This window comes from Chelon labrosus (assembly GCF_963514085.1).
Source record: "Chelon labrosus genome assembly, chromosome: 24".
In the NCBI taxonomy this organism is placed as follows: Eukaryota; Metazoa; Chordata; class Actinopteri; order Mugiliformes; family Mugilidae; genus Chelon; species Chelon labrosus.
Genome location: NC_140357.1, coordinates 11270912 through 11297414, shown reverse-complemented (window position 1 = coordinate 11297414; position 26503 = coordinate 11270912). Strand labels below are relative to the sequence as shown.

General features: G+C 43.7%; 2 protein-coding genes across 3 annotated transcripts; both read left to right on the top strand.

Annotated features, from left to right (window-relative positions):
* Positions 1-1740: 1740 nt before the first annotated feature.
* Positions 1741-9485, top strand: LOC311509127 (poly(rC)-binding protein 3-like). 2 transcript variants are annotated; one of them, XM_084574187.1, is made up of 12 exons: positions 1741-1921; positions 2015-2038; positions 2127-2159; positions 2258-2374; positions 3617-3748; positions 3845-3973; positions 5114-5188; positions 6386-6427; positions 7157-7235; positions 7772-7824; positions 8490-8659; positions 9383-9485. In XM_084574187.1, the coding sequence occupies exons 1-12, from the start codon at positions 1847-1849 to the stop codon at positions 9435-9437; spliced, it is 984 nt and encodes a 327-aa protein (XP_084430313.1). In that variant the 5' UTR covers positions 1741-1846; the 3' UTR covers positions 9438-9485. The 2 variants fall into 2 exon arrangements, with proteins under 2 accessions (XP_084430313.1, XP_084430312.1); XM_084574186.1 differs by having other exon boundaries at positions 5114-5257; positions 7160-7235.
* Positions 9486-17877: 8392 nt separating this feature from the next.
* LOC311509657 (leucine-rich repeat-containing protein 3-like) lies at positions 17878-19184 on the top strand (the record flags this gene model as incomplete). Its single annotated transcript, XM_084574892.1, has 1 exon — positions 17878-19184. Exon 1 carries the CDS (start codon positions 18402-18404, stop codon positions 19182-19184), a length of 783 nt encoding a protein of 260 aa, XP_084431018.1. The 5' UTR covers positions 17878-18401.
* Positions 19185-26503: the final 7319 nt, after the last annotated feature.

Here is a 26503-nt window from a genome sequence, read left to right as displayed (position 1 = left end):
TGGAGTACTTGAGGACGCCGTGTTCCTGTTTAGAAAGTTCAGACGACACTCGGTCCGACAAGAAACTCAAGAAATGTTTGCTGGATCAGCTTCATCTTTCTCTGAGGAATCAGTATTTATCTGTTTAGGCCTGATACTGCGTCTGCAGCTTCTAAAATGTGATAGACTGCCCAAATTATCATAATTAGAACGATATCTTGCAGAGAAAAGCAACTGAACGACTCATGGAGCTAACTCTTTAGAGCCTGGACTGCATTTATTCACGCTGTGATGTTGCAGCAGCGTCCAAACTGTCTTCAATCTCAGCGGCGGATCATCCAGAGGTCACGAGAGCACCTCTGCAAACACATCTGAGTTTAAATCCCATCTCTGCTGCAGGAGCAAGCAGCTCAGGTTCTAGCTGAGCTTTAATTGCATTCATTGTTCAGATCAGACCCCGTCTCCCCCCGTCTGAGGGTGTTTGTTCTCGGATGAGAGTCCCACGGACGGGCTGAGGCGCCCTCCTGTGTTCGCTCGACCTACTGCAGCAGCCCCGGCCCTGAGTCATTACATCACTTGTCAGGCAGAGTTAGAGGAGATCCAGCTGGAACGGGCTTTTGATAAAAATAAATATGGCGCCGGACGCTGGGACGGCGCGTCTCATGACTGAGCGGAGAACATATGCTGCCCTACATCTCAGCGGCTTTTGTGCACAGCTCATTTCTCCAGCTTTTTAAAAAGCATTGTGCGTTACTCCTGCTCTTATTTCACCTCTTCTTCTCTCTCGCTTTTTATGTGAGCTACGTTTGAGGAATATCTTGTTGCACCCAGTCCTTACTAAAAACATCAAATATGGATTAATTCTCTGCTGACAACAGTTCAAGTCTTTACTGCAGTTTAGGTAACATTAATGAAACTACAACGCTGCCCATCTGGGAAATTACTGAGAAGAAATTAGCTGACATGCATAACCTCACCCCGTTTGAAACGTATACTGATTGAGATGAAGTTAATTTAGCACAAGTCACAAAGTAAACCAGGATCTGTCCAGGCCCCTGAGATGTCCCCCAAGCGGGTCTCCATGCATACCTTCTCCCTGACACCGCTATACTTTCATTTAAACTAGAATAAATTAAAAGTCGTTTACTTTGACTGTATCTAAATATGGATTCTTGAAGAGATGGAGCATGAGTGGAGCTGATGAGCAACGTGTTAGGACGCTCAAAGCGGCCATGCCCCCAAATTATGGCCAACTTTAATCAATCTGACCACAGAAATTAAAACCTCCAAAAATTACTACAATTAGTTTATGCATCAGGTACTTTACGTTTATTTGTTCACTACCTCCATAGCTCTTTAAATAAAACACATATACATCCAGAATAAATGTTAAACGACTATGCAGATTACTATAAAACCTCACTGACTGACCTTAAATTGGAAACAGATATGTTTAAGTGGCTTTACATCATTTCTAAACACATAGATATTCTTGTTAGACTTGGATAGACTTTAATGATCCACAAGGGAAATACATATATTATGTCGGGGCCCCGTTAAATTCATTAAATATGAAGCTAATTATATATTTAGAGACGTTAAACATTGGAAATTAGTTTATTTCTGCTGTAAACATGGAAGTCTATGGGGATTGACTCACTGCTAGCGCCACCAGCCTCTAGTGGACATTAGTGGAACTGCACTCTTTATTCTTTTTTAGGTTTTCTCAACGTCTTGTCCTTTTTTTTTTTTTTTTTTTTTTACCTGGGCAGGTGACCGGTTGGCTGACTCCACCATCACACTCGCGTTGGCCCTCGAACTCCTCTCTCACGTGCACCACGCCCCCTCCTTCACATCCGATCCCGACATGGAGCCCATCAAGGTCCAATCAGAAGGTGGACTGAACGTGACCCTCACCATCAGGCTGCTGATGCACGGCAAGGTACTGGGAGGGGAAAAACACAAACACAACAAACGCGTGTCACAAGATAAAGTCCTTTCAAAGCTCTAACGCTGGTTTCTTTCGTCTCTGCAGGAGGTTGGAAGCATCATAGGAAAGGTATTTATCACAAGCAGACCATGACACGCGTCTCAACGCCTGCAGCAAACACATCCCAATGTTGTTTTCTTGTTTTCTTTACTTCCAGAAAGGAGAGACGGTGAAGAAAATGCGTGAAGATGTAAGAAAGCAGCCTCCTCCGAATCATATTTAACACGTCTAAATTGATGTTTTCAGCCTATGTAAATGTGTGTTTGTGTGTTTATCTGTGGCTCACAGAGCGGCGCCCGGATCAACATCTCAGAGGGAAACTGCCCTGAACGGATAGTCACCATCACCGGGCCGACAGATGCTATCTTCAAGGCCTTTGCCATGATAGCCTACAAGTTTGAGGAGGTAGACCATTCATCATTTTAACTCTTTAAAACTAAAAATAATAATAAAAAAGAACAATCCTGCCCTTTTTAAAAGTGACAGCCCTTGAGCGGATGTGCTGGGTTCTGTTCTGGCGCTGGCCCGCGTTAGCGTCTGCGCTGCCTCATTTCTAAATGGAATACAAAGCAGGCTTGGCCCCCGTTACGTAGGACGGGAAATCTGCTGATCTGACCTTGCTGCGCCCCCTGACAGTGGGCCAGTGCTGTGTTTTGATTCGGGGAGCCGTGTCCGGCGCTGCCTCCGGCCGAACCGGGTCCCGAGAACGCGACAATTAAATCACCCTCACCGTCCGCATACGGTCACTGTGTCTGGAACTGATGTAGAAGGGAGGGGATAGAATGAAAAGGTGTTAATTAGCTGTAGGATGGTGTTATGTGATTAAATAAAAACAACAACATAAGAAAATAAAGAAGATAGAGAGAGACAGAGAGGAAGAAGAAGAATGAGACTTTTTAGAAACAGTAGTAGAAACAGAAGGGACAGAATAAGAAACAGGAGTAGCAAAAGAAGCAGAAGAAGAAGCAGCAGCAGCAGAAGTAGAAGAAGCAGCAGCAGAAGAAGAAGACAGGTATATTTATGAAGAAAAGAAGAAAATGAATGAGACTTTTTAGAAACAGTAGAAGAAGAAGGGACAGAATAAGAAACAGCAGTAGCAAAAGAAGCAGAAGAAGTAGAATAGGAAACAGAAGAAGAAGAAGAAGAAGAAGTAGGGACAGAAGAAGAAACAGGAGTAGTAGAAGAAGAAGCAGAAACAGAAGAAGGGACAGAATACGAAACAGTAGAAGAAGACAAATGAGACCTTTTAGAAACAATAGAAGAAGAAGAAGCAGAACAAGGGACAGAATAAGAAACAGGAGTAGTAAAAGAAACAGAAATAGTAGAGAGACAGCTGAAAAAGCAACAGAAGAAGAAGACGACAAATGAGACCTTTTAGAAATAATAGAAGAAGAAGAAGAAGAAGAAGAAGGGGCAGAATAAGAACCAGTAGTAGTAAAAGAAACAGAAGTTAACATAAAAGACAGACAAGCTTTATACAGACAGCTGTTATTTGTATGATCAGATAAATCAGAATTAAAATCAGCTCTGTTTGGTGAAAGAAGTACTGACGACCTTTACTGAGGTACAGATTTACTCACACCACACTGTAAAATAGTCAAATACTCAATATTTATCTGATCAATCCTGGTCTTTGCTCTCCTGCAGGATATAATCAACTCCATGAGCAACAGTCCCGCCACCAGCAAACCCCCCGTAACCCTGAGGCTCGTCGTCCCGGCCAGCCAGTGTGGCTCCCTCATCGGGAAAGGAGGCTCCAAAATCAAAGAAATGAGAGAGGTAGAGGAGATAGAAATCCTCCAGACACACACACACACGCTCTATCAAACCTTAAAGCGCTTCAGACTGCTGACCGTGTTTGCTTCTCACCTGCAGTCGACGGGGGCGCAGGTCCAGGTGGCAGGTGACATGCTCCCCAACTCCACCGAGAGAGCGGTGACCATCTCCGGGGCCCCAGAAGCCATCATCCAATGTGTCAAACAGATATGTGTGGTGATGCTTGAGGTACAGTGAGGGCGGGAAGAGGGGCACACGAGGGGAAAAGAAGGAGACAGCATTCACATTCTTGAACGCAAGATTAATCAAATGGGCAACTTTATAAAAGCTAGCTACACTTTTATTGCTGTTAATGTGCAAATCTCAATAGCTAGCTGAGAACGTGGCCTACGCTAACCTCCAGCTTGTTTTCTGCTAATTTAAATGCTAACACGTTCCTCCACTTAGTTTAGGATGTTAGCATGCAGCTGTATTCGGTGCAGCTTTAGTTTTAGCTGCCAGAGAGTTCAATGACAAACGTCCAACTAGCATGAAGCTAACTGCTGCTCCTTGAACACAAGATTAATCAAATGAGCAACTTTATAAAAGCTAGCTACACTTTTATTGCTGTTAATGTGGTTTCTTTAGGATTAGTGTGCAAATCTCAATAGCTAGCTGAGAACGTGGCCTACGCTAACCTCCAGCTTGTTTTCTGCTAATTTAAATGCTGACACGTTCCTCCACTTAGTTTAGCCTGTTAGCATGCAGCTTTAGTTTTAGCTGCTACAGAGTTCAATGACAACCGTCCGACTAGCATGAAGCTAACTGCTGCTCCTCACTCTACACATCAATGCATCGTTTATCTCTCTTGTCGCAGAACTTGTGGTTTGCGTGTCCAAACTAGAATAACGGGCTTCACTCCTCTACTCAGGTGTCTTTCCTTTTCTTGCACCATTATTTTTAACTGTCTGCACGGCCAGCTCTCCGTTCGGGCCCTCATGGTGGCACCGGCCATGGATGCTAGGACATTTGTGACACGACTGTAAGTCTCTAGAGCGCGGCCTTCAGCAGATGTTTAAAAAACAAAAACAAACACAGTATGTTGAGTCATCATTATCCAGTTGAAAGTGATGTTTCCAGGTAAATCCGAGTTTAGTTGTGCACTGAACCACGATTCGGACATGTTATGTCAGCATGAGCGCACAGCGAAGAGCACTTTTGTGTGAGTGTCACAGGTCGTCCTCCCTCAGGCACCGTCCCTTCTGGTCTCACTTTATGCAGCTTCTCTCTCTCTCTGTTTCTTTTCTTTCTGCTCTAACACTTTCTCCACGTCCCCTTCTTCTTTTTACCCCCCCCCCACTCCACTCTCTCCTCCTTTGCTCTCCTCAGTCCCCACCGAAAGGTGCCACCATCCCCTACCGCCCCAAGCCTGCCTCCACCCCTGTCATTTTTTCAGGTGGCCAGGTAAGAGCAGACCCACTGGGGGCGTCCACAGCCAACCTCAGCCTCTTACTGCAGCACCAGCCACTGCCTGTTAGTCGCACCAGGTTTTACTCACTTCTCCCCCTCCTCCCCTTCGCCTCACTCTCCCCCTCACTCACCCACCTCGCCTGGACAAGCATGAAACCACCACCACCACTGCTGTTTACTGTCACCCACCTGACCCCAGCCACTCAAACCAGAACTGAGATAAATAAACATCAGTAGGAGGCGGGAAATTAGACGACTTAGCTCTAAATTATAAATAAAAATACCAACTTACCAGCATGAAACCAAGATCAGACCAGTGAATGAACAGACTGATGAGGTCAACAGGAAGCAGGTGTGTAGATTGATCAGGTGACTTGCAGGAAGGAAAACTCAGCGGGGCCAACTAGTGGACAGGTGAGGTACTGCAGAAGAAAATGGTGCATAAAGTTCCATTGATTTTCATTATTTTAATGTTTAGTTCAGGAAAAATAAAAAAATAAAATTTCTTTTATTGCAAACCTATTAATTTACTAAGAGTTTTAGCGAATTATATCACATTTTACTTAAGCAGATAATTCAAATTACTGCAAAATTTCAAATTTAAGGCCAAAAAATGGTCTTAATATCCCAAATATCCCAAAAAAAAGGTTAGGTTTACTTTTATTTAATAGGTTTTATGAGCAGTTGTGTTTAAAATTGACCAGTAAATGCTACCATTATCATGCTAAGATGCTCCTGGTGGACTGTATCCTTAAATTTTTCAAAAACATTAGATTTCTGTATGGGCAAATGCTGTTAAATATCCAGTGTAGATTTCCAGGTGGAGATAAATTGGACTCCAGCTCAGTTCTGACCTCTGTGGCTCCTATAAACCACACATCCAACCACGGGACAGTCCCGCCACTCCCCTCAGGGTCGTTCCTCTGATTTCCTCCCCCACCCCCCCAATCACCTCCCCTTGCTGTTTGAGTTGTCCCTTATTGATTTAGTTCAACTGGATCTGATTGATGAATAGACAGGGGAGTCTATAATGCATGACTTAAATGTTTTATAAGCTATAAATATACGTCAGAACATAAATTGTACAAGTTAGTCGTTTTTTTATCAAAGTTGATTCAGCAGTTTATATTTGTGTTATCTGTTCTGTCGATGTAACCCTCTAACAGTGAGCTCTCCTCCTTGTGTTTGCAGGCGTATACCATTCAAGGACAGTACGCCATTCCTCATCCAGATGTGAGTGCTAACCCCACCAGGCAGTCAACACTGCACCCCGTCCCGCCACGTCACAAAAAAACACAAACTCATTTCTCTCTTTGACTCGGAGCCTCTTCTCACTTCCTTCCTTTCTTTCTTTCCGCCCTTATTAATATTAACTGTTAATATTAATACAGTTTTATTTTTTATTTTCTCAGATGTAACTTTTCTGACTCTTTGCTTACCCCCCTCCCCTCCTCCCTCGCCCTCTGTTTGACGTTAACGGGGCTTGGCCTGCAGACGTCGCGCAATTTGGCAGAATGAAAACAAAATCACTTCAGTGCACCGTTTTTATCAAAGCCATCCAATCAGAGACTAGTGCAAGCTAAGCTCCGCCCACCTCCTCTTCGTTAAGGTTGCTAGCGTTTCAGTAGTTAACAGTTTACGCGCTTGCATCAGGAAGTGGTTTTCATGTCTTTTAACTGGACGTTTGTGGAGGGGCGGAGCTTACAGACCTCACCTGTCCCACTCTCGGGCCAAGTCCCTCATGAGCCTTCTTTCTTCTCTGTCTCTTCTCTCTCTCTCTTTCTCTTTCTGTCTTTGTCCTTCACTTGTGTCGTTACTTCTCCTCAGATCCTCTCTTTACTCTTGTAGCAGTTCGGACAGACCTCTATATATGTGTGTGTGTGTGTGTGTGTGTGAGAGCGCAGGAGTGTGTTTTTAACGATGACCTCATAGCTCTGCTGTCCTCCTCCTTCCCCCCCTCAGCAGTTGAGCAAGCTCCACCAGTTGGCTATGCAGCAAACCCCCTTTACCCCCCTCGGACAGACCACCCCTGCCTTCCCCGGTACGTACCCACCTACACGATGAACCCTCTTCACCAAAGCTCCTTCTCTCGTTTTTACCTGTAGAGACAAACACATTCTCTTCCTCCTTTTTTTTCTCTCTCTCTTCTTTTTTTCCTGTCTCTGTCCTTTCTCTTTTTCTTCTTCTCGTCGTTCTCCTCCTAATGGTCTCTGTGGTGCACTGCCATTGACATGGCCTGCTGGTGGTCTGCTCTTGTTGATGTTGAGGTTTCTTATGTCGTTTGGTTTTCCCTTTAGTTTCTTTTAAACTGTGCGTTTTTATTATTATTATTATTATAATTTAGCGAGTAGCACTTGAGTTTTCAGCTGATATATATATTATACATAAAGTGTGCAGGCTCTGCAGAGGGCTGAGCCACGCTCTCCAAACATACAACTGGTCAATAGATAGAAAATGAAAAACTCCAGGGCTGCAGTTCATCAATCATTCCCGCCGATGTGCCAAACTCTATTTTACGCCCTTGTCCTCTCCTCCTCTCTCTTTGTCTCTTGTCTCGCTTCCCGTGTCCAGCAGCAGGTCTGGATGCCAGTAACCAGGCCAGTACTCATGAACTCACCATTCCCAATGATGTGAGTACACCCCGTCGTCACGTGCGAAACGTCCACCAGTCTTTACACGGTTTAATTGAAACAAGAGAGATTTAAAACGAGACATTTTTCATTCGCCTTCAGCAGCAAAGGCATCTAAAAACAATATTGTGGACACGATGTCTTCTGTCATGACTTATTCAGCAGTCGGGGTAATTTGCGGCTGCTTCTGGCTATTTTAACACCCTAAAACTCCACCTCTCCTCTTTCGAGAGAGTCCATTAAAGGCACAACGTTTTAAACCTTTCCACAAATCAATACTGTGACATTGTCCTTACATTTACTGACTCCTGAGAAACTAGGACTCTCCGAACAAAGCCTTCTGCTGCGATCGAATGGCAAACTCTCAAATGCTGGTGGACCGCCATGTCAAAATCTCTGCTTTATTATCTTTTCACATGACTTCCTGTTGAGGTTTGCAGCGATATAATGTGACAGTTGTTCAGCTGCAACTATTCCAGCAGAGATATATTGCCGCCAGAGGCAGTTTGCTTTTGTAAAGTGAGTGCCCTTAATGGAAAAGACTTGTTGGACCGAAGTAAAGAGAATTGAAGTCGGCGAGTCTCACTTGCTGCACAGACAATCCAACAAAACGTGCCTTTTATTTGCTCCAGCCATCCTAAGTCCCGCCCCCATTTTCTTCCCAGCTAATAGGCTGCATAATCGGACGCCAGGGAACCAAAATCAACGAGATCCGTCAGATGTCTGGGGCGCAGATCAAAATTGCTAACGCCATGGAAGGGTCATCGGAGCGCCAGATCACCATCACAGGGACCCCCGCCAACATCAGCCTGGCTCAGTACCTCATCAATGCAAGGTCAGCGAAAGAGCCACTCCTGTGACATGGATGGTTTCTGTTTTAAAAAATAGGAAAGTGGCCAATTAGCTGCTCTCAGCTTCAAATCGCTGTCAACTAGCGTCAAATGTACTTGTTTAAACCATGGCCACAACCAAACATTTAACATTATTAGTTAGAGACGCCACTCTCATCAACTAAGGCCTGTTAGCTTAGAGCATAGTCTGTATATAAATATGTACAATGCATCCCCACTTCCTTGCTTTGGCCAAACTGACGCTATTTTCCCGGGGATACGGGCGGCGCCATCTTGCGACTTTGGAGCCAGAGTCCACCTAAAATGACAGAAACCATCCTTGAAAAAAAAAAAAATGTGACATGTATTTTAGTTTTTTAGTTCGGCCCAAGTCCCGCCCACTAACATGAAGGGGGCGGAGCTTATGACCTATACTGCAGCAAGCCACCAGGGGGAGCTCTACTTGCTTTGGCTTCACTTTAGAGGAGCAGATCTGCCACCCATCTTTTTATTGTCTATGGCTTAGACTAGCTTAGCTTAGTATAAAACCAGGAAACAGAGGACCATAGGTGACAAAATAGGAACTTTTACTTATGCACCTTGCAAAGAAAACCACATTTATGTTTTTTACTCAGCATTTTAGATATATATGATGTAGGATTTTGCAAAAGCATCCTTTATCGAAATACCACGTAGTAATCGCCTACCTCTACGTCTTCCTCCGCTAGGTTCAGAGACGTGGCGGCCATGTGGAACGACCCATCTTCCATGACCACATCCTGAGATCCCTGACTGGCTCCTCCGTTTGGCCCCTTCCAATGACTGACTACCGCAGACAACCCTGATGAAGCCCTCCGGACTCTGGCTCTGGCTCTCCGAAAAAAAACAAACAAAAAAAACAACAAAAAAACAAAACTAAAAAAACTCGGACCTCCTTCCCCACCCTGGTTCTAAGTACTTCAGGGCGGGGTGGGGCGCTCGCTTTTATTTCAGAGAGCCAAATCAAAAAAACTAAAATAGAAAAAGGAAAAAAAAAAGAAATTCTCTGTTGATTAGATCTTTATTTTTTTTTTTTTTAGACAACTGTTGAAGCATGTTGAATGTTTATTAGGATCGACTTGTGTTAATCTTCTTTTTCTCTCTGTCTATTGCTTTTCTCTTTCTCTCTGTCAGTGCAGCGTCATATAGGACATCATTTTAAAGTAAAAGACTTTTGTAGAGCGTAGTTATTTGCATAGAACAGCTGCTCAGTGATGCTATCGGCACAGCGTGTGGTGGGATGTAGCCAAATTATCAAAACTTTGATAATATACTTTGAGAAATAATAATAATAATAACAATAATTGGACTGTTCTGCTTTTGTCCTAATTTGTGTCTAATCTCTACCCGTGACTCTTTGCTGCATCACATGACCCTTTTAAGCCAATGGTATCACTCCTAGAGCCTCCCTTCTCATGTTAATCTCCCGTTACTTGCATTCTCGCTTATATTGCATGTGTTCAGTGTCGTGTCGTTTTGTATTTGAGTCAAGCCTGTTCAGCGTTCGTGCCCCTTCTAACGTCATTATTAATAATCTCCCGTTCTTTTCCGCTAACTTTTTTTCTGCGTTTAATTTTTAGTTTTTTTGGCCATTCACGTCAAGTCCTACTCCATGCCCAGATGAAAAACTTTCCGACGTAGCCTCCTTCTATCGACTCCGATTATTAGTATATAGATGCATGAATGGGAATTAGTGAAAAATCAGTGGCTAAAGCACTGACTGAAAATTTAAATGATTGTTTACTAACTTATTATTCTACTGTATTTTGTTTTGTACGAGGACTCTTGTGGCTTAGCACATTAGTCGACTACGCGGCGCTCATGCAATAGACTATTCAACACTTTACTCTGGACTGCCTCTGATGTGGGAGGATTAGTTGGACTTAAAAGCCAAGCGTTGCGTCCAAACCTTTCGGCTTCCTTCCCTTGTCGCGGAAAATGTTGACTGGTTGAAGCTTTCGACAGACGGCCATAAAAAACAAGGGAAAGAAGTTGAAGCTTGAACGTTTGGACGAAGCCGGATGGTATTTTTTGGGCCAAGGAATGTTCAGGGGTTCGTTGGGGGGCGGGAACCCACAGGGCCTGGGCGGACGTGACCACTCAGTCTCTTTTTCACGATTGTTCATCTTGTCGTTTATTTTATTATTTTTTTTTTCGTTGTCATGCGGTTGATTTGACGCTTTAGGTTTGAATGTCTTTATTGTCACGACTATGTCAGCGACTTAATTGTTTTTATTTAAGGACAGGTTGGATGACAATTCCTGCTTAGCTGGCTTCCAGAGAAGCCGGCGTGTATTTATTTATGGCGTGGTGATGCACATGTGAATTTCTGTTTATTCATGAAACGTAAGCTAAGTCGATTTCGTTGCATTGTACTTAATATGAGAGGGAGGTGTGGGCGATATTCGGTACCATTCAGTAATTGAACCACCCCTCGCGTCTTCCGCTCGCGAGGATGCGCCGCGTATATATTGGACAGCTTGGGTCATCTCTTTTCCGAGCCTCAGCTGAGCTCAGTTCGGCGTTGACACACACAAACAGCTGTTGAATGTTATTGTCGAATCACGTTATCTACCGTCCAACACGGAAATATTCTGCTTTTACACCGTTTCGAGTTCTTCACACGTGCAACAGCTTGTGTTTTCGTTTCCAGTCGCCTACGCTGAGCTTAAAGGACACATCTGACATTTTGGGAAATTCATTTATTTATATCAGTACGCTAAATATGAAGCTAGTACTGGCTAACTTTGCTTAGCATAAACACTGGAAGCAGAGGAAACCAGCTAGTCAGGCTGTGTTATGCTAAGTAGCATCTAAAGATGACTATTTTACCCAATTTGTGCTAAGCTAAACTAAAATATGCCGTCTCTTGGCTTTAGTTTTACCTCTCAGCACCATTATAAATAAAACTCTGAGAACTAAAAATAAAAGCAGGTCAGTTTTTATTTGGATTGACGTGTATCCTTATGCTAAGCTAAGCAGAGCTAGCCGATTGCTGGCGTTAGCTTCATATTAGTCTAAATCCGAGTATGAAAACAAATAAGCACATTTACCAAAAAGGGTCTTTTCCTGTAATTTTAAAGCGCTTTTATGACATATGTGATTATGTAAATGGACCAAATGCTGTGTCAATATACTGACCGATGCATAGTCAATGATTATTCTGCAATAATTCTTACATTTTGATGTGAACTCACGTAGTAGTGCTAGCATCGGAGTTACGGATTTGTGTTTCTTTCATAGCTTGTGCTGCGATGGGAATGTTTGTCAAGCTGAAATTAGTTTTTATTATTTCGTTGTTTTCTTTGGCAAACGTACTTTTTAGAAGAGTTAGCGGATACCTGAGAGGGCCTTCTTTCTGAATGACCTACACTCTGTAGCAGTGAAGAACACCCTCCAGGGTATTGTGGCTTTTATATAACAGTTACCAGTGCATGTGTACCATTGAAATGTTTGCTCGAGACAACTGCTATAACGGTTTATAGCGCAGCCGGAGCGCGCGTTTGACCAATTAGATCTCGTTGTGATTGCTTAAGCAGGACTATTGAGTTTTAAGTGATGGCAGTGTGATTTCAATAACATCAATATTCATGTGTTACTCAGTGTTTGAGAAGTGTATTTACATTTGTGTATATGCCTGAGTATACTACGACTTTGACACAAACTGCAACTAATGCAATAATAGGGTGCAATGTGCAATTATTTATTCAGTTATTTCCTCATTAGCGTAAGTAGCGGAGATTTTTTTTTTCTGGGGCGGGGGGATTTTATCAACTTAACACGTGGCAGCAACAGCAGTAAAAAAAAAAGAAAAAAGAATGAGTAGACATGTTTTTCAGCTTTTGTTTGTGTGTTTTGCAGTTTTTTGGGGGGTGGGAGGAAAAAAAGTGATAGGACTTCGTAACTATTTTCGATTGATTTATTTGCTCTGTGCAGATCTATATTAGTTGTGAGTAATTACATAGGTTTTAATTTCAAAGTGTTGGTAAGTATAAAAAAAATGAATAAAGTTTCATTTCTTCTTTCTGTGACTTGGTTCTGTCTGGTTTGTGATCGACTCGGAGTTTGAACCGTGAGCTGACGGGGGAGGGCAAAAATCCCCCCAGGGAGATTTTTGATAGTTGTTGAATGCAGCTAATTATTGTATGGCATCGTGATTATGGTAATTAAAAGAAAGAGGCTTAAATCTCATCTATCCTCTTCCTTTAAAGTCAATTATATATTAAGAGAGCTGCAGGTTCATGTGGCGAGGTCTTGACGCAGGTCCGCAGCAAAACGCGGAATAATTGTAATTTCTTATAATTGCTATCATTAACTTTGATTTAATTTTAATTCGTCCTAATTGGAGAATGGCTGAAAAAGATTAAGCTAACCACAGGTTCATCTTTCTCCAGCGACTGCACAGACAGCTGGATGAGATAATAGCGATTTAATGGCAACAGGGACGTTCATCCCGCGGGATGAAATCCCATCAACTAGGTCAAGCTTGAGATATGCTGGGTAAATTTCTGTTTCAACATCGAAAACTAGAATATATGCTTCTGCAAACGGGTCAGGCTGCAGGCTGCAATCCTATTAAACAATTAGCATTTGAATTCTTATGTTCGGAAATGCGTTTTGTGAGTCCACACACTGACCTTTGACAACCAAATTCTATTTAATTCTTGAGTCCGAGCGAACGTTTGCACCAAATATTGAGACGCTCCTCAGATACCGCATTCACAACAATGGTTAAATGCGTAATTGGGAAACAAAACGGTGCTACAATGTGGACTTAAAACTTTCCCCTTTTCCTCTGGGAAGTTACTCAGCATTTTCCAAATTTCTTTCCACATGCATTTCCTTTTACAGAATCATATCCTGCAACTGACAACCGCTGCAGATCAACCTATCAACATCACGCCATGCTTAAAACTGAGAGTATGTCTCCAGAGAGTGTGCCACCCAGGTCAGGGTGTATCTAAACGAGGCTGAAACATTTTCTGGTCGTTAATGGGTTGTTAGAGAACCATTATCCTCGCAAAGAAGAAACCACCAGTCATTGAGCACCTAAGAGGCCACTTAGATGAGTCTTTAAGAACCTCTAATTGCTCTGGTCTTTGCTTTATTATATTGAAATTGAGAGACGTACAGACACAAGTTAGAGAAGTTGGGAGTTAGAGGAAGTTCAGACTGTAATTTGAGATATTTGTATTATTTCTTTGCGTAGTTAATCCACAGTCAACCCGTTCCATCTTGTTCTAACGACAAACAGATGGTAAGATCCGAAGGTTTCTCCTCTCAGCGGCGAAACCCTCAAAGCATTTCAACATCTTCTTATGAGTTGGCCCCCCTTTGCTCCTGTAAATTGCTTTTTCTCCAGAGTGGATGTCGAACACGCCGACTGCAGACGGCTCTCGGTGAAGTGAGTCTTTTTCCCCTATAAGAAACGTAATGGAGCCATTTTCTATGATACTGCGTTATGTACCTGTGTATGAACCTGTCTTGAATTGGTCAGGAGAGCAACAGGTAACTCCATGAGGCCACGATTGTCTTTGTTCGGCTCTGATAACTCAGTTTTCAGCTGCATCTCGGGACATATTGGGGAAGATAAGTTGTTCTGACGCTGGATTTGTTCGAAGGCTAAGGAGATCTAAGAGACAGAGAGCTGGACTTATTTTATGATCATATGTGATGGAAGGAATACTATTGAATTTATCTTAGGATGATGCTAACGGCTCAAAACAGCAGACGATGCCAAGATGATGCCAGGAATTGTAAGTTTTACAGGTGGCTTCTGGGTTCAGGGCTGCATTCAAGGGTAGACTATTCTAGTGAGAGCCAAGAAGCTGTCTGAGACATTTCCATGTGGCCGGGCTATAATCGTTGGCCGACGACATCCATCCTTTGCTGCGACCTCTGGGGCAAGGGAGGAGGAACCTTGTCACGAAGCCAGGTGTTCAATTATGAAGTCGTGCTTTGTTCTATTCTGAAAAGTGACCCAGAATGCTCCGTAACTTGATCTGTAATATAAAGAGACATCAGCCAATCTGACGGCGCTCTCCTCCGTCAATTTACCTTCAATAAAGGTACGTCCGACTGGGCTTGTCCAAAACATAAACTGCCCCAGCGTTGTCTTGGCATGTAAGTTGGATCGAGTCCACGCCATCACTTAGCATTGCTGCCTATCGACAACCTTCTCTATAAAGCAAAGGACTGATGTTAAAGGGGGGAGAGAAAGTGTAAATCTCAAAGATGCTGCAAAAGTCTGGACAAGAGCAGGGAGAGTGAGGAGCCCCCCCGCCATTAGATATCAAGTTCGAGCGCTTGTTCAGAGTGCTAAAACACGCCGCGTCCTCCCTCTCGCGCTAAAGCAATTGCGAGCAGAGTGAGCAGAAATCCAATGTCAGGTGGCCTCTGCAAGCGAGAAAGCGTTATTCGGAGAGGTCAATATATACTGTAGGGCAACACAGTGCAGCTCCCAGAGTGCAGCTCCACAATGTCATCCCAAACAAAGCAGGCGGGCGATGCAGATGGTGTCAAAATGGTGTCTTTGCTGCGAGGAAGTAACGTGGCAGGAGGCGATTTATGGCAAATACGTCCCATTAACTGACAGCATCACTCAGTGCTTATTGCTTCGCCTACAAAAGCATCTCTTAAGCTGGCTCGGCACCATATCATTGTGATCCTGGGTTTAAGATAGCGTGCAGGAGTTTTGCCAACAAGATGAGTAAGGGTGTCAAACAAACGCCTTGGCACGTTTCACAACGCTTAAACAGCTGCGATTGTGAAGTAAATCTCTTACAACTGACTACCCAGGAATCACAAACCCCCTGGTGTTGAGCCATTTATAAGCGTGCTTTGCGATTCTGGATGCCGCCACAATAAAGCACGCTGAAAATGCCTCACTGGTCAATATAATCAATGATTCTGCCTCTCAGCAAAATTGACAAGGCTGAACTCTGCACATTTAATCACACAGATGCTTTGCAAAGTCGCTGGCAGGATCCAGGTGGTCGCCGCGTCCCGGCGATACAGCCGGGACTACCTTCGAAGGTCTTTTATCAGCGCGGGCGTAACAGGCTCGGTATTGAAGCCTCCATCGAAGCAGGACAGCTGTAATGGATGTTCATTAAGAGTGACGGGGTGTGACAAGCAGGGCGGGCGATCATGAGGGGAACGGGAAGGCGACGGGTTAACAAAATGGACTTCAGGGACCTTTGAGTTGAGGACACAAGAAAAACTTTAATGTCTCATTCATTTAATCTGAACGTAGGACGGTCCTGTCATTTATTCTGGGAGTAGAGAGACGACAAACCGCCCTTTAATTTACTTTGTCCTCCCCTTTAATGCCACACAGAGTGAGTTGTTTTTGCACAGCGTATTGAGTTTCTTTTAAGAGTCCATGACTCCAATAGAGTCAGGGATGAAAATATAAATTAAATCTGCAAAGGGAGGTAAAAATGAATAAATAAGTAGAGGCAGCAGGCAGAGGAAATGTCCTAAAACATAAAGTAGAGGTTCAAAAGTTTAAGTGGGCATGAAATTTGAATTTTATATACGTCAGTGGGTGCAGGAAAGTGAGCAGATACCGTGAAAAGGTAATTTTCAACAACTGAGCCCATCATTAAGTCTAATGTTCTCCATGGGTTACTAATGTTTTCTCAGCATCAACGCATCAACCGTCTCATTATTCAGGACGACACGTTCCTGGCAGCTTAGAACACTGCCGTGGCTAACTGCTAGCCTCGCTCAACAAGTTCAACTGGACTTGATCCAAAAAAAATAAAAAAGCTGTTTCAAATTAACAAATAATATACAGCACGATTAAGCAGCATCTAATTAGGCAGCTTTAGGATTCTGTTGTCTTGAGACGGAGCTAAGCTAACTGCTGCTACTCTTGATGCTAAGCTAATGGCTGTAGGAGGTAGCTTCGACATGGGAAGTCGTGTGCACAAAATGTTTGGCGTTCGAGTCGTGAGAATACCGCTAAGTGTTGCGATGGTGTCTAGAAGCCGCCGAGGCTAGCACTTTAGCAAGCTAGCCACCCGGTAAACTGTAAATTTGCAAGGTTTTAATTTACTATCCATCTATTTCTCAAATGTCCCAGCTCGTGCAGGATTTGAAACCACAAGAGGGCGCTGGTCACGAGGACTTTTCTCGTGAACGCGGTAAACGGGACAACATATCGTGGAAGCATTAACAACTTTTCGTAAAACTCTTGAAATTGGACATTTTCAAGTCTTACACTTCCTGTATATCTATATTTTAGGCTGCGTACTGTTTCCCAGACAAAACAAAACATTTTTTTTGACACATTATTAACAAAGCTGTAAATAAATAAGTGCAAATCCCAAATATTGTAAACGTAAAAGTAAATTAGAGTTTTTATATTCATAAATCATAATAGATAAGCATAATGAAATTACACAGTAGCCTATGAGAAAATGACTATTTAATGTAGTTAAATCCAATTTGATTTGTCTAAATATTATCAAAATATAGCGTCATGAAGTTTAACTCTGTTGAATCTTTATCGTAGCACGCAGGTGCAGCACGCAGGAAAAACCGGGACCCTTTGCGCACATCCACATCCACAGCGACAGACGCACAGCTGCTGCTGCTGCACCGACAACATCGAGACTCTCTGCACTCACTCTCTGCACCGGACCGTTACCGGACACGTTTGTTTTTGCAAAGGATGAAGCGTTTGATTTACTCTCCTGGATGTCCCAGCCGACGACAGTCTCTCCCTCGTTTAATTAGTTCTCAGTGATCTGGACCGGACGGAGTGAAGCTGTCAGGTAGGAGCCGACTCAGATAACAAGATAAAGTCCTTAAACTAATAACATATGATATATTAGTGACGCACATGTTTATCATTTATGTGTGAGAGAACGCTCCAAGATGTTTTATTTTAAATATTCTTCAGGCCACTTCAGGAAAATTTCGTTATGGATAGATTTAGATTTTCACAAATGTCTTGCCCAAGCAACCAGCTAACTTTTACTTTACATCTATTTTAATCTTAAAATATCTCCTACTGTCACAATATTCCTTTGATATTCTTAATATTATTTTAAGACTTTTTGACATCTTGTCCAAACAGCTTGTTTTCTGATTATCATCTTAAATGTGTTCAATTCATCCACAAGTCTTTTCAAAGTTCCTCTGCTGCATATTGAGGAGCCCACACCTTGTTTAACGGCCGGTGGTTTTCTCATGGGGGGCGCCGGCTCTGCTACAGAAACACGGCATTATTATGATAATCTTGAACTTTAGCAGCTTTCCCTTCTCTCCAGAGAGAAAGGAGTCCGTAGAAATCTAACTGAAAGAGGGCGGGGGGTGCTATAAGGTGATGGGACCAGAAAATTAGCAATTTAAAGATAATCCAGACTCAATGGGCTGCAGAACAGAAACAAGCAAAGTCCTGAATGTGAAGGGCTGTCAGGTAATACGTCTCGGCCTCACCTTTTGTCTCTTGTTCTTTTTTTTTGTCTCACAGGTTTCTTCCAGTTTCCTCCCTTTGACATCTCATTTCGCGAGGATGCAAACCTTTGGGCATGTTGGAACACGGTTTGGTTTGTGGTAAATCTTGCGATAAATGAAAGGTCACCAAACCTCAAATGATCAGGTTTTTACTCAAACAGGACGTCCTGGATTGTATTTCATGTCTCACCGGCGTCTAAAGAAACACATCCTCACCTGCTGCAGTCTCACCGCCCGCTAATGGGGGCCTCTCAAAGGTGCCGGACATCTTTCACGCCTCCTCTTTTGTCCTTTGCGGGAACACTGCTGCTCCTTTCGAGGATTATGACGGCGCACGCCTGCCCTAAAATCTGCCACTGCACGGACAGGAACGGCGTGGTGGTGCAGTGCACCTCGCGCAACCTGGAGAGCATCCCTCCGAACCTCCCAGAGGACACCGTGGTCCTCCTGTTGTCGTCCAACCGCATCAGACACATCCCAAAGGAGGCGTTCACGGACCTCCACCGCCTCCGAGAGCTGGATTTATCCCACAACGCCCTCGAGGTCGTGGAGTCCGGCGCCTTTCAAGGGCTTTCGGAGGGCCTGCGGACCTTGGATCTTTCAAACAACCACCTCCGCAGCCTCCCCAGGGACACCTTCACCAAGCTGCACGCACGAGTCCGCCTCTCCCACAACCCCTGGCACTGCGAGTGCTCCTTGCAGGAGGTGCTGAGGGAGCTGCGGCTCGACCCCGAGACGGTGAACGAGGTCAGCTGCTACACGGCGGTGCAGGAGGAGTACGTCGGACAGCCGGTGATCCAGGTCCTGGACTCGGGGATCAACTTTTGCAACTTCCACCACAAGACGACGGACGTTGCCATGTTCGTGGCCATGTTCTGCTGGTTCTCCATGGTGACAGCCTACATCATTTACTACATCAAACACAACCAGGAGGACGCCAGGAGGCACATGGAGTACCTCAAGTCCCTGCCGAGCACCTCCCACATCAGCAAGGATTACGACACGGCGAGCAGCGTGTTTTAGTGCTTTTTTACAGCTCAAGGAGCTTTGAGAACAGCTGCTGCAAAAGGCACAAAGACGTCACCGGAACAATATTACTTTTCATTCAAATGTATTTCAGCTGCAGGTAAACTTTACAGAAACTCTTTTGCGGACAATCCACCAAGCAAGGGGAAAAACTAATCCCCGCAGCTCCACGTGCAAAACATCCAAGTCCAAATGAGTTTAAAGTTTTGTGATGTATTCCAGGATGTGACTCCAGAGGGGGCCATTTTGGGGAGGAGTGGAGGCGTTACCTGTTAATCCCTGTCAAAACAAATGTGTGTTTCTCCTTTAATGTGAACAGTTTGTCTATTTAACGATCCGTGAAGGATGTGGAGATTTGGTTGCAGCGAGCTCCCTCCGACTCAACTGCATCGTACGTTTAAGGTGGAGCTGGAGCTTGGAATTAAATTTCACACCTGAACACGTTTACGTTTCGCTTCGTAGATCAAGGAGTAAAAATATTCCTTTCCCCCGTCAGATTGTAAATCACGGTGTCATCGTGTTACGTGCGGACTCACCGCATCTGAGCTTCTTCACCTGTGCGGTCGATTGTAGTGGAAACAGATCACTTCCTGTTTCGTCTGACACTTGCAGCCAATTTGGCCAAAGTGTAGCTCGTTCGCGAGGCTTTGCGAGTCAATTTTCCGTGCAATTGGTCGCACATTTCAGCCCCAACGTAAAGAGGATTGGACTGCTTTTGAACGAGATGGCAGCATTATCTCAAAATGAGAAAAATGTGAAAAAAAACAACATCAGAAACATTTTGTAATCTCACGTCACAAGCTGCACCCGTTGTTCTGAAGCTAAATCTAAATTTAGGCAAAGAAAATGAGCCACTTCTTGGAGGATCATGTCACCTTGTAGTGTCTTTACCTGTCAGTTCCTCCTTTAATTAGGAATAAAACATATGGTTCACGGGTACGTCTTCATTTCCTGCTTGTCCTCAAACTTGTCTTGCTAGATAGTAAGCTCTAACAACTTATTTATACTCTTTCAGATTTTGGATAACATATTAAAGCTTCATCAGAATCCTTCTCCTCCTCCTTGAAAACTGCACATTCATTGACGTGACCGATGTCCGATGGAAGGAGAAGATATCCTCTTTTTTAAAAAAAGCCTCACGCAGCTTCAGACCAGACTTGAAGTTCTCCTGTAATCTTTTATGAACTCATCTGCAGCCGCGACGCGTTCCTCGCCCACAGATCCTGTTATTTATTCCTTCCAGATTACTGTGAGAAATAACCGCGGCGCCAAATATGGAAGCCATATTTCTCCGGCAGACGAAGCCGAGCATTAATACGAGTCTCGCGACCCCAGAATAGTTTCATCCCGCTAACGGTTCGGCCCGTGAGTCTAATGAGCTGGTGTGGAGGACATTTCAGGGTCTCAGTTTCTCACTACCATTTTTATAATCAGTGAAGTTGCTCAGTTCTTCTATTTATTCCGTCCGAGCCGTGGCCAGGTTTCTATATCTGTCTGCCACCACCAAGCACTCTAACGCTGACCTTGCCGTCTCTAAATCTCCACCGATTCCTGCTGTCAAACAACGCTAATTAAAGTCCACATTACTGCGTCTTAGTCCCGGGGGTTGTGGCGTACATCATAATGAGGTGAATATTATTAATTAGCCAGATAAAGCGGAGGTCAGTGCTTGACTTTCGGTCTAAGTTTAAGTTCGGAGGAACGACTGGCTCTTCATTAGAAATAAGAAATACTCTCCAGAAGACTTTCCCTGCGAGTCGCCAAAGTGCCGGCGGACCTGTTCTGTTCTCCCATTAATCTTGTACTATTCAGTATTTACTCTGTTTGGCTGTGTCATTTGATTTATGACGACAGGTTTGCAAAGGGAGAGCGGGGGTTCCTTTATGGAGATTTACAACGTTCCTCTCAACATTTTTACCTGAAGGTCCACATGCAAACGATGACCTTCAGCGAAATGGAAAATGTCAAGAGATGAGGGTCCGTGCATTAGTTTGAGTTTGTCACTGTCTGTAGTTGGTGTGGACTCTTCTCAAGGTGAATTAATCTTTAATGGACTCAAAACTCTTTATTACCAGGAGGTAACGGTGTATGATTATTGTAGCTTTGGCTCTTATGCCAAGCTTCTTATCAGACCACGTGGCCTAACGGATAAGGCGTCTGACTTCGGATCAGAAGATTGAGGGTTCGAGTCCCTTCGTGGTTGAAAGTCTGCTTTTTTTTTAGATTAAATGTGTGTGGCCTTCTGCAGGTTTTTCGTTTGAGGTCCATATAAAGACTGGTTAGCTCAAAAGTTGTGTTGTTAGTGCCAATGTCATGGGTTCCAGCCCCATACTGGCCATGCACATATTTGTGTTGGTTGTACCATCAGATTCTGTCTTTGATTTGTCTTTGATTCTGTCTCGTGGTTGAATACTCTCCTGTACAGTTAGATGGAAGAATACACACTTCACATACCGTGTCTCTCTTTCCTGAAAGGTCACTGGGTCTATTTTTTCATCATCCTCCATCCTGAGTCAGACGATCCATCCATTTTCCAGGCAGACTTGATGATCAAAACATGCTTCAGGCTGATTGCACTGATTGCACTCTCAGAGCCATTTATGCCGAGGCCATTATTAGCGCCACGCTTTGACCATTGAATTGATGTTGCAGGTTGGTTTCTGTGTGTAAGTCGCCCTTAAATAAATAAAACAAAAAGCAAAAAAAAACAACTTGCAGAACTTCCACAGCCATGTGCATCAACAACAGTTTCTAGGAAGTTATCTCATGAAAAAAAACCTCATTGAGCTCCTCAGAAAGAGGCCGGTTAGCTCAGCTGGTCAGAGCGTGGTGCTAATAACGCCAAGGTCATGGGTTCAATCCCCATACTAGCCATGCATCTTCTTAACTACATAGTTTTTTAAACAGCAGACCTGGTTCTGTTTCCCCCTAAACATTTATTCCCCTATCAGTCTTCTGACTTTATCCATTGGGTCTAAACCAATCTCAACAACTAAGAAGACCAACCCTTCCTCAGTCCATTTCCTCCTCTGGCGCCCTCCTTCTCTGCAGCGTTCATCAGCTCCTCCTGGGGGATTCTGTGGTGTTCCTGTGGTGATCCAGAAAACAGCGCATCAGAGAAATGCTTAAGTGCATTTATTGTTTGTGGTAGAATACCAATAAAATCAAGCCTCTCATACATAAGTCTGATATATTACCCATTAGGCTGAACATTATACTATGCACAAGCCAAGTAGCACTATATAACTGCTCCTACATTGAGAGGCTGGGTGCTGAAGTAACATTAGCTGTCAACCACGAAGGGACTATGAACCCTCAATCTTCTGATCCGAAGTCAGACGTCTTATCCATTAGGCCACGTGGTCCCATGCAAAGCTACTTTGTGGACCAGAATCACAGAATCCAATGGTACAACCGACAACAATAAATAATAAAACACTATGTTGGGGGGGGTGAAAAAGTGGACAATTTGGGGCTTGAGCCCATGACCTTGCCATTATTAGCGAAACTCAGAGCTTCAGATGGACCTCAAGCGAAAAACCTGCAGATTTTAATCCAAAACCTACTGGGGTGGCAGGCATAAACATGGATGCGATTGGCTTTCAACCACGAAGGGACTCGAACCCTCAATCTTCTGATCCGAAGTCAGACGCCTTATCCGTTAGGCCACGTGGTCCCACAAAAGGTCACATGGTCTTGGGCAAGCTCCCTTTCTGAAACAGAAAAGCTACAATCAAATGGTACAACCAACAAAAATATGTGATAAAAGCCTCTAAGCTTCAAGCAAGATGGGGCTTGAACCCATGACAGTGGCATTAATAGCACAAGTCTGAGCTAACCGGCCTTTATATGGACCTCAAATGAAAAACCTACCATGGCCATGCACACTCATCTAAAAAAAGTCAGGTTAAGTGGTAGGGGTGACAGGTTTTCAACAGGTTCTAAACCACGAAGGGACTCGAACCCTCAATCTTCTGATCCAAAGTCAGACGCCTTATCCGTTAGGCCACGTGGTCTGACACAAGGGCCACTCTGGAGCAGAAAAGTCACAATCAAATGGTACCACAACAAAAACAAACAATAAAGCACTCTAAAACTCCTGACAGTTTAAGGGAGGTAGTACATGTTTGAAAGGACAAACTACTTTTCAATGGGCTTTCAACAACGAAGGGACTTGAACCCTCAATCTGCTGATCTGAAGCCGTTAGGCCATGTGGTCCTACACAAAGGTCACTCAGGAGCAGAAAAGCCACGATCAAATGGTACAACAAACAAAATATCTAGTGTCCCCTGCAGCGATGGTGATGTTGAACTAGAACAAACAATAAACTCCTCTAAGCATGCGTCACGTTCAGACGACCTTTAAATCTCCCGTGGATCCTTCCTGCCTAGAAAGATGACAGATTCTTTGATTCAGTGGGACATATATTTCAGATAAGATCATTTTGATGTTTTCACAGTTGAAGGACACAAACGTGACTTCTTGGCCAGTATGAGGATAGAACCCATGACCTTGGTGTCATGTTGTCAGGACAGAAGCTTAAAACACTGACTTCTTAAACGCCTCATTTACACACATACATGCACATACACTTTTCACCTTTATCAGTCACAGCCGATTCGCGACGCTGCGCCTTCACGGATCACTGTATCACTGTTCAGGGTTCAAACATCTGCAGAAGAGACGGAGAATCAAAGCGATCTTCACACCGAGGCGACTGTTTCACGGTATTTGTCGCGCTGTGTACGTTTTTATCTCACCCGTCTTGAATGCATGATGTGTCTGAGTGTTCGACTGATGCTCTCTTCCTCCCTGCGTCCAAGACAAAGTTTTGTAAAAGTGCAAAAAATGACGAGGCAGCCAGTTTCAAAGTAAATTGCTGAATGCATGAACTAAGTCCAGCTTAGTTGCTGTTATTACTTCCTCCGAGGTGACGGCATGTTGACAGCACAACCCCACCAAGCGCTTAATTTTGTCCTCCTCTCTCAGCAGGAGCTATAAGACGATTTTCTCTTACACGGAAATTAGTTGAACGGCGTCTGTCGTGCCAAGTTTTTCAAGAAGAGACGCCTCGCCAGCTGGGAATCAAGAGTGAGCTTTTGTGAGAAAGGTCATTTAACAACACCGTGGTGCTTGGATGATGGCTGGAAAGTTGTAGTTTCACCACCAGCTTCTCCAGAGAGAAAGCAATTCCTTTCTGCACCACGAGCCACCATGATCTCAGTCCTTTAAGAGGTTTATTAGAGTAATAATCCTAATGTCTTGGCTCCAGAGGAGTCAGCTCTGCTCCCTCGCACACCTGATTCGATCAAGGCCTTGTGAAACATGTGGACGCACTTCCCTCCATTCTTCTACTTCTTCACATATTTGACTCCCTTGTCACACTGAGAGCCGCACAGAGACACTGCTCAGCTTCCTGGCGGCATCCACTTACACTAAAATTGCTTTTGATGGCGAACACATATAGACACATAATGACACATAGGAGCTCAATCAAAACCCTGCAGTGAATATAAACTACTGTCGCCTGGCTCTCCATGGTGCACACGTTGTCTCATGGTGATCATCTGTTCTCATTTAATTCCCAGAGGAGGTGAATGCTAATGAGACAGGTCTCAGGCTGAGGATGCTTCCTCAAGGACGGACCAAAGATGCATTTCTTTTCCTGTCCACGTATCGTTCTTATTAATTCGTTTGAGCTCGTCTTAACGCGTGGCAGGAAATGCGTCACAAGTACAGAAAAAAGGCACGGTCGTGGAAAAAATAAAAAAGCGGCGTTTGGGTTCAGAGAGGAGGAGAGAATGGCAGGAAGATTGATTCGCTATCGCCGAGCGGCTCAGAGGTTGGCGGGCGAACACGCTGAGCGACGGACGCTCAGTTCAGGATGAGTCCTCGGAGATATGATGCATTTGAAATGCGTTTGTGTGAGGAGGAAGAAAGATGAGGCGGAGGGAGATAAGGAAAACCAATGACTGAATTCTGGCTTTATTTCTGGAGATTTTTAAATCTGTGCATGGGAGTCAATAAAGGTGTATAAATATACTTCCTCCTCTGGGGACAAATGCATCCAGAATACATGACAATGCAAATATTTATCATAAAACGATTTAACCACTGATTGTCAAACTTCTTCACCACTGGAATAAAGGATAAAAATAATAATAATACTAAAAATATATAAATAAAAACAGAAATAAATAATTGAATGCATAAACAAAAATAAGGAAGCAATTAAATTATGCTTTGTTATTTATTTTTTTGCATTTATTCCAGTGGTGTAGTCCAATTTTTCTTGTATATCTAATACGTTTCACTGTATTTTTTATTTATTTTTTTTTTATTTGTGGCCGTGTGAAGGTATTTCATTGTAGAAATCCAATTTATTTCCCTCAGAACATGAAACACTGCGACGATATCCCTGCAAAATAACCAAGAAGAAAGAAAGGAAGACTAGGACCATTATAACCAGTGAGGTCATTTATCAGGAGCTGCTCCTGAACTGGGGAGAACAATGAGCTTATTTACGTATCTGCTGAGGAAACAGTTCCTGTACCAACACTTCATCCTTCCCTCCTCCGCTGCTCCTGGCTCAGGGGTTTGTCTTTGCAGAGAAAACAGGTCCTCAGTCTTGTGTCATTGAGTAAATGTTTAAATGAGATGACATTTACGGCGTCCCTGCCTGGTTTTTAAAAGCCTGTAAGTCATTAAAACCCACCGCCCTCCTCTGGGTAGATGCATTATAACACGATATAAGCTTTAGGACATGCACTATACCTTCTGCTTGGAAACTTGACTTGATCCTCTTTTTCTTTTCTTAGGATTTGCATGCTCATGCAGAAAAGACTTTTTCCTGGGAGTTCAAAATCAAAAGCATGGACCGCTGACTTCTAACAGATGTGGGCTTTCCCTCCTCTCTAAGATGCGCTCAGGCCTTAAACAAATAAATGAGGATAAAACCTTCTCGGCGTCTGTGAAAGGACACTTTCTAAGACTGTATACGCTCCATTACGGACACAAGCGAGCAAAGTCTCCACGGTAATGTTACAACATCTAAAGAGCCTTTAAAAGATCTTTGCAAGGTCTTTGCACGAGCAACAAAAGAAGCTAAAATGTTGTGAAGCCAGCCCACTCAGGTGAATAATCTCTTCTGAACCAGAAAGCCTCCGCTAAAACCCAAGCACGGAAAAGGAGACTTTTCCCGCCATAAAATGCGTGCAGCCATTTGGGAACTGAAGGATTCTCCAAATACTTCACAGAAAACCAAAACTTAAATAAAATATCCGCTCATTTTTACAAATTTATCATCTCGGCAAGA